Source organism: Daphnia magna, linkage group LG5, assembly GCF_020631705.1.
Source record: "Daphnia magna isolate NIES linkage group LG5, ASM2063170v1.1, whole genome shotgun sequence".
NCBI lineage: Eukaryota > Metazoa > Arthropoda > Branchiopoda > Diplostraca > Daphniidae > Daphnia > Daphnia magna.
The window spans coordinates 11,211,592-11,220,587 of NC_059186.1; the positions used below are offsets into that span (position 1 = coordinate 11,211,592).

Sequence of the window (8,996 nt, forward strand, 5' to 3'; positions counted from 1 at the left end):
CGCGTTTTATCAGGACCGGTGTTAGCGAGCTTCGTAGTGGTGGACAAGGGAATCCCTCGTGCGTTGAATCGTGGCAGTTGTCTACTAGAAACACGTTTTACTAATTTTTGTATTAAATAGAGCAACTGATTACGAGTAAAATGGCCGATAAAGATAAAGATGAGCAAGAAAAGACCATCGCAGAAGATTTGGTGGTTACAAAATATAAAATGGCTGGCGAAATTTCTAATCGTAAGTTCACTTCGGGAGTAACCAGCTGTTTCCAAACACGAGTTTTTTTCTTTCGTTTTTTTCTTCCCATATTTTCAAGCATGTCTATCTCAGATAGGCTAATTTAGTATTGGTGTTTTGTGTGCAGTTGATTGTTTGATGATTCAGTCAAATTAAGGTGCAGGAGATTAGTAGGTTAAATTAGATACTTTCATTTCCACCCATTTTATGGCAAGATTGTTTGAAATAATTTTAACTAATTTAATTTGTTCATTTTGCAAACTAATATGATCTGGTTTTTAACAATGTAGGTGTGATCCAAGCAGTAATGGCCAAGTGTGTAGTGGGAGCCTCTGTTCGAGAGCTTTGCTCGCTTGGAGATAAGTTGCTCCTTGAAGAAACAGTAAAGGTTTTTAAAAAGGAGAAAGACTTGAAGAAGGGCATTGCATTCCCAACATGCATTTCTGTCAACAATTGTGTCTGCCATTTCTCTCCCTTGGCCAGCGATACAGATGTGGAACTCAAGGATGGGGATGTGGTTAAAATGTAAAAAAAATCATTATTTTAATCATTTTAATCTAGACATATCCATTAATTATGCTGTTTTTTTCCTAGTGATTTAGGTGCTCACGTTGATGGGTTCATAGCTTCAGTGGCTCATACCGTTATTGTTGGTAGTAGTCCATCCACCAAAATTACTGGACGTAAAGCAGATGTTCTCCTGGCCACCCACTATGCATCTGAAGCAGCTCTTAGATTAATGAAACCTGGTACAGAGGTAAGGCTATTATTCTTTACTTGTTCCACTTAAAACTAAATGACGTGTAATATTTAAACCCCCTACAGAATCAAGCAGTCACAAATGTAGTGCAGACGGTTGCTGAGAGCTACAAGTGCAAGCCAATTGAAGGAATGCTTAGCCACCAGCTTAAGCAATTTGAGATTGATGGCGAAAAGTCAATCATTCAACATCCTAACGAAATCCAGCGTAAAGAGCATGAAAAGAGTACCTTTGAACTCCACGAAGTCTACGCCATTGATGTTTTAGTTAGCTCCGGAGAAGGAGTGGTAAGAAACACTTACTTTATATTCAAGGTGGGGGGAACGAAATAGTGACTAACATACAATTTTCCTCATTAAAAAGGCTAAAGAGATGGATACCCGAACGACGGTGTTCAAAAAAACCAACGAGACGTACATGTTGAAGATGAAGGCTTCCCGTGCTCTTTTCACGGAAGTCAACTCCAAGTGTGGTACGATGCCATTCTCCCTCCGCAACCTGGAAGACGAGAAAAAGGCTCGCATGGGAGTCCTCGAGTGCGTCTCTCACAAGTTGCTAGAACCCTTCCACGTCCTTTACGAGAAACCGAGTAAGTGGGAGACTTGTATATCGATTGAATCTCTCGAAAGGATTCTTCAATGCTAACCGTGAACATTTTATCTTTGCCTACAGCCGAAATTGTGGCCCAGTTCAAATTCACCGTCCTCTTGATGCCCAACGGCCCACAGAAGATCACTGGTCTTCCATTTGATCCTACGGCTTTCCAATCGGAGAACAGCATCACCGACGAGGAAGTCAAGAAACTAATAACCTCCTCCACCCGCAGCAAGCCTAACAAGAAGAAGAAGCCTGCAACAACTGAAGTGAAAAAGGTTAGTCTGTCCACTTTCTTTAATTGAACACTGGTAGAGAACACGGACACTGAGCCAATTTTCCTCTCTACGACAGGAAGCAGCACCTGTAACAGCCAATTAAAACCTACCACAACTCGTGTTAGTTATACGTCCAGCCCTTAACTCGACCTGGAACTCTCATTAAAGAAAAAATGAAAAAAAAAAAAAAAAAAACTTTCAATCGCGGGTATTATATCTTTCGTGAACTTAAACATGCGTTATTTGCGTTCGTTCTCGATCGACAAAATCCAGACCGTTGGTTTGCGAAACTCGTGGGGGCAATTAAAAAGAAACCCGATTTAGTTTCTTTGCTTATTCGATCCGTCGTCCATCGCCATCCCTCTTCGATTAATGCTTGTGTTGTTGTTACAATGATCATATTGTATCTTTATTGGAGACGGTCCTTCTGTTAACACGAGTATCTAAGAGAATCGATTCCAGGTTTTAAAAAAATTGTCATGTTTTATCAGACTTGCAAGTTCAGAAAATAGCGTTAAAGCTACACGTTTAAGAGGATGAGGGTTGGAATACGTATAAACAATACACGATGTGGGAGAATCCATCAAATCGGGTACGTTTTTTGCTTCCTTTTTTAAAATTTAGTTTTCCCCTTTTTTCACAATTTTACACACACTTTCTTTTTAACGATTGCTCATCTTAAAATTGATAGTCTTAATTGAAACAGCCCTTTATCAGATTTTTCGTGATAAGAACCGTAACGTAGTGGTCTATTTATCCTCCCAATTTTTAATTTTAGCTGGGCTATCGACCAGAAGATGGCGTTAGATTTGTTTTAGATCGAATGGTTTAACATCTTCGTTTGTCAGTCAAATCTTTCCGTCACCACGCCCGGCACATAATCGTTAAAATTTGATGCAATGTTGCGTTGCTGGCAACATTGCTCAAAATTGGCCTCTTGTTTGCAATTGACTCTTCAAAGGGTAGAACGCTGAGGAAGTTTCGTATACATGTGCGTGCATCTATACAATTTCCTGCATCCGGATCTGAATTCCGGCATTTTTTTTTTTTTACGTACCGCCTTCATCGAGATGAAACGAAAAGGTTGGTGTGCGACTTCTTGCTGCGTTTTTCTCGTCTATTTCCCTCTTGATTTGCGTTATCGTTTGATATTCGTCTGACTTTCGCATTCCCTTTTCTATATTTCTATCCTCTTCCGTAAAAGAAGTTTTCCCTTGCAAATGTAACATAGATCCGTTTGAGCTTTGCATATAGGACCATCCTCTCAAACAGCTAGCGCTTCTTTTTCGTTGAAGCCCCAATCGCTTTTTCATTTTTTAAATCTTTGGGCCGTAGTTTTTTCTTCGGTCTGAATTGCGATTATGAATAGATATTTGGAATTCCGAGGCTTCAGAAAAATGTGAAAATCAAATTCTTTTGAAAGTTGGCCTTTTCTTTGTTGACTTCGTCAAGTCGTATTGTATCAACGCTACAATACTTTCTACCGAATGAACACAAAGTCAATGGTATCGATTCGTTTCTATTTTCATTTCAACGTTTTATTTTTTCTATGTGGAACATTCTATTACCATCACCTAAAATAGATCTGCCAAGTTTTTCAAATTTGACTAATCGGTTTTGTGTCGGAGCCATCAATTTGGATTATAAACATCTCAATTACGTCGTATCAAACTAGAGCTTGTCAACAGAAGTATCGATTGTACTTAATCAAAAAGAATGGGTGTAGTGTCACCGAATAGCATATATTCATTGTAGTTTCGGAATTCAATATATATTCATTTTCTATTGCGAGTTAGGGAGGAAGAAGAAGAATGAATCAATTGTGAACAACGCCCTCCAGTCGATTTATTATTTGGGTGTGCACTTGAATCTATAAAGAGTGTCAAGTGTAGACCCCATCTTCTTTATTGTCATGGCTTTTGTTCGTCTTTATTGTGTTGGACGCTATTTGAGAATTTCATGGGCAAAATGTTGATTAAATCGTTAGTGGATTGTCAATCATCCGTCTCCCTCGTTTCACTGTCAAACAGATGATCGGTTAAACCAACATTTTTTTGTTGTTGCGTTGAAACGACTGACGGATTTTAAATAAGCAGACGTCATTTCAACGTAGTCCATCCGCATGTGATGAATCGAAAGCGAATGGACTTGGCACGTTCACAGCGATAGGCGACTGTTTTCTTTCTTTCTCTTTGGAATGCAATTTTTATTTGATGGCTTTTGAAAATCCCGCGGGTTTTGAGTCATTCGACGGTGTTTGACAATTCCAATCTGGCCGGTACCAACGGCATACTTTTGCCCGGAAGCGGATTTGTTTTGTTTTTTTAAGTTACATTTGGGTGACGGCTTTACGACACTCTAGATAATATAAGAAATTACCAGAGTAAACATAAAGAGACTGGACATCGAGGGTGGGTAAGAAAAAAAGAAAATGCGTTGCAGCGTGAAATTTGTTCCTTTTTTTTCCCTACTCCCTCTGTCGTACTGACGAAGCGTAGCTTTTGCCGCATCGGTCCCTTTTTTACGTTTATTTTATTTTATTTTTATTTTTTTTGCCCTCCCCCTAATACCCTGCCATTCCGTCCTGTTAGTACTTTTAAGCCGATTGAGTTGCCGCCACTTTCGTACGCCGCTTCGCAATTCTTGGCGTTCACTCCATTCTTTTCTTTAAAAAAAAAAAAAAGGGAAATTCTTTTTCCTCTTCAATAGACTCTTGCGCATTTTTTCAGACGGAAAAAGTCGGTCGCTTTTCTTTTGTTGTAGTCTTTTTTCAATGAAACTATTTAACACGCGGATTCACTGCTGTCACACAATCATCCACCGGTATCTAAACTGACGATTTCCATTGAAACGCAACTTTGCCTGTCGCCATTACATATCCCATTCACACACACACACAACAAAAAAAAGGATTTATTCCTTTTACAACGACCGGATGTAGGATATCAATATTGACTCTTTTCTTTTCTTCAGCTGTGTGCGTGTGTGAACGTGTGGTATACATCCGATTCCGGTAAATTGGATGTCTGCTAGTGATGTGGCTCTGAAGATACACGGAATCCTGTACCAACGTTGCTCTGTATGAGAACACGCTGGGAATCAATATATGATGACAAACAAGAAGGCTGGCCAGCGTCTAATACGGCTGGCCTGTATAGTTAAAAAGAGTGGCGTCCCTTAAGTGAAGGGTGCGAATCGATTGGATCTGGACGAACAACGATATCTTTCTTCTTTTTGGGCCGTATGGATCTTTCTTTTTTCTACCCCTCGTTGTGTGTTTGTGTGTGTGTGTGTGTACCAACATCTATTTATCAAAAGAGAGGTTTGTGTTGAGAGAAGCCAAGAAAGAAAAAGAGCTGAGATGGAGCGGGAAAGAAATTGGGAATCGTCAGCATACGAGATGAAGATGGAGGAGACTGTTTAAAAGAGAGGAAATCCTTCATCGCCATCTGTTCATCGATCAGAGAAGCTTCGTTTTTCTGATTTTTTTTTTCCTTTTTTTTAAGAAGCTGGCCTCTTTGCCGCTGCATTTGAGCAAAGTTCCGTTGTCGCCCCCTGACGTGTTGGATTTTTTTTTTAAGGGGATCTGGACTTGCGCGTGCAAACTTTTCGTAATTTAACAAAAAGGTATTTTCCATTTCTGTAGAAGGTATTTTTTTTTTTTTGTATGGAAAATGTCAGCATTTAAAAAAAAATAAGACGATCGAATCAGATTTCGTTTTCTGATTCAGTTGGCACTGGACGCCGAGTTAACACTTTGTTAACTTGGCACTGCCATTCGACGGGCAATAACTTCTCTCGTCTGTATTATTCAGCTGAAAATCAGCCAGCAAATTTTTTTATTTATTTTTATTTTTTTGATCACAATAGCCAATTTTTTAATTCTTTTTCTATATTTGCGATGGCTCTTCTCGGCACTTTTGCGCTTACACACCCCGTCTGATAATTACGGAACGCGTACGGCGCGAGGTGTATAGCTGAGCAAACGACGCCATCTGTTTTTTTTTCTCTATTCCTTACGGTCCCACCTTTTTTGGAACCACAATATACCAGCATTAGCGGGGGGGGGGAAAGAGAGAGAAAACTCCCGTAATTGAGCGCTCGGGCGTGTGCGAACTCGGTAAAAAGAAAAAAAAGGAAGTCGCTAGGATGCTCACCTTTTAACGGTAATTTAGCCTTTGGGGATGTGCCGTGTCTTTTTTCGGGAAACGCTGAGCGCAGCATATTTTATGATCGGTATATTTGTATTGCTAAATAACACGTTTTTTTTTTTTTAAGATTAGTGTCGTGCCCTAAATTTGATAAATCAGCAGAATAAAATTTAATGAATTGAACGTCCTTTTTTTCTTGTTAGCCATTTGCGACATCGTTCCTTTTCCGCTGATATGTTTCAAAGAATGCTTATACGTACTTACAGCAGAGTACTTAATCACGTTTGTAATCCGATTGGGCATTCGCCATGGTTCGGCAACGTCCGCGATCCCCGTCTTATATACGTAGATTCTGACGTACAGAAGAGGGGATGGAATCATCTACGTTATTCGTTTCAGAAGAAGAAAGGAATGATTGTGTGATGTATCGGATCCAGATAGGATTTCAAAAGCGACTGTTTCATAATGTAGATTCCATATCTTGTGGCACGTGAGTCGGATGATGAAGACTGTTAGCATCCACCGTTGCAATTTCCCAATTGGAGCGTTCCGTTTGTAATCATTTGCGATTGCATTGGCTGAACTATAGTGGCAGGTCGGCGTTGCGTGCAAGTAAACTGTGCAACAAATAGGGGCGCTGCTGTCAATCATTCGTTGTGCACGTGGGAGGTGTCGTTTGATGGCTAATTAAATTCCTATTGTTAAGGACATTCGGTGCCTTTATGTGCGTACACGTAGAGACACGCGGTCTCTATTTTGAAATGAAATGATTGTTAATTTTAATTTGCTTGTAGGGTAGGCAAATAATTGAGGAACTATTAGGAGTTTCCGGTAGGCCGATGTGAATTTACGTTTAATTACTATTAATTTTGAAAGTGCGCATTTTTAATCATTTAAAAACGGGAATAAATTTGGTTTTGCTTTTTATTATTTACATTTTATGGTGCGCCGCTGATTCATCATTTTAGTACTACACCCCCCTTTGGGGTGTAGTACTTTTGTGAATTAGTATCTCTCACATTTTCTCTTCCTATGACACGGTGGCGTAATTGACTCTTTTTTTCTTTCCTATTTTAGTGAATGAATTGAAAACGGCGCTTATGTAAATTCACGAAAACGTTTTCTTTTTTTTCTCTCTCGTGTTACTAGCGTTAGTGCGTGTTGCCGCTCGCCTTTTGTTGTCTCTCCATGCTCTTTGCATAAGTAGCCAAGAACTCGTTAATCGTTTAATAGAGTTGTCTTCCTTTTCCCTTTAAGGAATATAATATATAGGACGAAGAGAGAACCTACTAGAGATGATGAGCTTAAAACGAGAGACGTCGTGAAATGCGTCTCGAGTTCAAATGTATTGATCTGCCCAAGTCCCCTCACCATCTCTCTCTCTGTGTGTATATTACATATCTGTTGAAAACTTTTGCGGGGTACAGCCCCCTACTCTCTAAGCTCCTCCTTTCGGTGTTGTGCAGATTTTGGCAATCGTTTTTTGTTTTGTTTTTTTATGACCGTGAAACAATTTCCTGAAGGATAACAGTCGATACACTTTGTCCAGGTTGAGTTTTAGATTCGTCTATTGGACGATCCATTCCCATTCTACTTATTTTTTTGTTTTTTCTTTGACCTTCTGGGTGCGAAACCATTTACTTTATAACATGCCGTAGATTCTAGTCAATGTCGGCGGAGAAATTGTCTTTTCCTTCGTGATCAATGTTGTTGCACTAGGTGCTATCCGCATGTCTAAACGTGTCCCGCGTTTAATGTGGGATGGAAAGTGCTGTGATTTGAACACACCAAAATGACGTAAGTTGATCAGTACCCAAAAGGCGGGGCTTCTTTTTTTATTGAACTCGATCATCGTGATGTCAGTTTCCTAATGTCAAATTGTACGCGTTTTGAGTTATTGTTGCTGCCTGGACAAGAAAAAGTAGGGGGCCTTTTCGACGCCCACGCGAGTCGACGGTCAGCTCGGTGAATGGTGAGGAAAGAAGACCCTGGCCAACTTGCGCAGGCAGCCTTAGAAAAAGAAGATTGATGTATTTTGGCGAAAAAGAATTATACAACGAATGTTGCTTTTGTTGTTCTACAAAACGAGACGTGGGCTAATGTAATACGAGGACGATTTCTAACTGGAAGATCGAGTTGTGAAAAAAGGAAACATGAACGATCGCAGAGTACAATCATCTGCTGGACACGCAGTAATTGTTGTCGTTCGCAGAACACGAGTGGTTGGACAGTATTACTAAACCAAGTCTCGTCATTTAATCAGAGATTTTGGGTGGAAGTGGGGCGAAGGATTGATTGTTAGATCTGCTGATTTATCTTTATTGTACAACTCTCTTAGCTTAGATAGTTTCTCCTTTCTAAATGTGTCATGCATGTCCAGCTGTCGCTAGGGATCTTTGCTCATTTGAAATGAACAGGAATATCCCTGGACAACTCGGTTGGATAGTCGTCTTTACCTATTTCATTTGTTCTTCTTCTCCTACCCTCTTTTGCGGGGGACGTCCGTCGAGTTACTAAGGTAACAAGTCACCATCTAAGCAAAATCAATGCGCGGTCTTTTCAACGTCTGCAATAAAAAGGAGTGCCCAGGTTTGTTTTTTGTTTTGTTTTTTCTTTGGTCAGGGACAAAAAAGTCCGGGGAGGTGACTGCCCGTTTAAGAATCTGGTCGTTAATCTTCAACATTTCACATACGCGTCGGGACCAAGCCTACCACGTCAATCCTTTCCATTTAAAAAAAAAAGAGGGGGAAGAACAACTCGAATGAAAGTCGTGTCGGTAAGGGGTTCTGTCTGAAAAGTTTTGAAAAGAGGGGCTGCTGCTTGTCTGTCGTCGTTGTCTTTTGATCTTGATTCACAGCAAAGAGGGAGACTATATAGAGATGTACCCTACATTTGTTGTTGTTGCTTTCGGCTTGTTCTAGAGATTGGGGAAAAGAGTTTTATTTGGCGCATTCCCTATTATAGTATTCCAGTGTGATTCTT

The 8,996-nt window shown here is 40.1% G+C and overlaps 1 protein-coding gene across 1 annotated transcript in view; it reads left to right on the forward strand.

Annotated features, from left to right (window-relative positions):
* LOC116923495 (proliferation-associated protein 2G4) overlaps positions 1–2,049 on the forward strand; it is a 2,050-nt gene extending 1 nt beyond the window's left edge. Inside the window, exons 1-7 of the mRNA XM_045173563.1 lie at positions 1–231; positions 522–756; positions 826–988; positions 1,057–1,278; positions 1,355–1,580; positions 1,664–1,863; positions 1,940–2,049. The exon at positions 1–231 is cut by the window's left edge and continues 1 nt beyond it. Of these exons, the coding sequence (XP_045029498.1) occupies positions 141–231; positions 522–756; positions 826–988; positions 1,057–1,278; positions 1,355–1,580; positions 1,664–1,863; positions 1,940–1,966 (1,164 nt within the window). The 5' untranslated portion in view covers positions 1–140 and the 3' untranslated portion in view covers positions 1,967–2,049. The remainder of the gene's footprint in view (positions 232–521; positions 757–825; positions 989–1,056; positions 1,279–1,354; positions 1,581–1,663; positions 1,864–1,939) is intronic.
* The last annotated feature ends 6,947 nt before the right edge of the window (positions 2,050–8,996 follow it).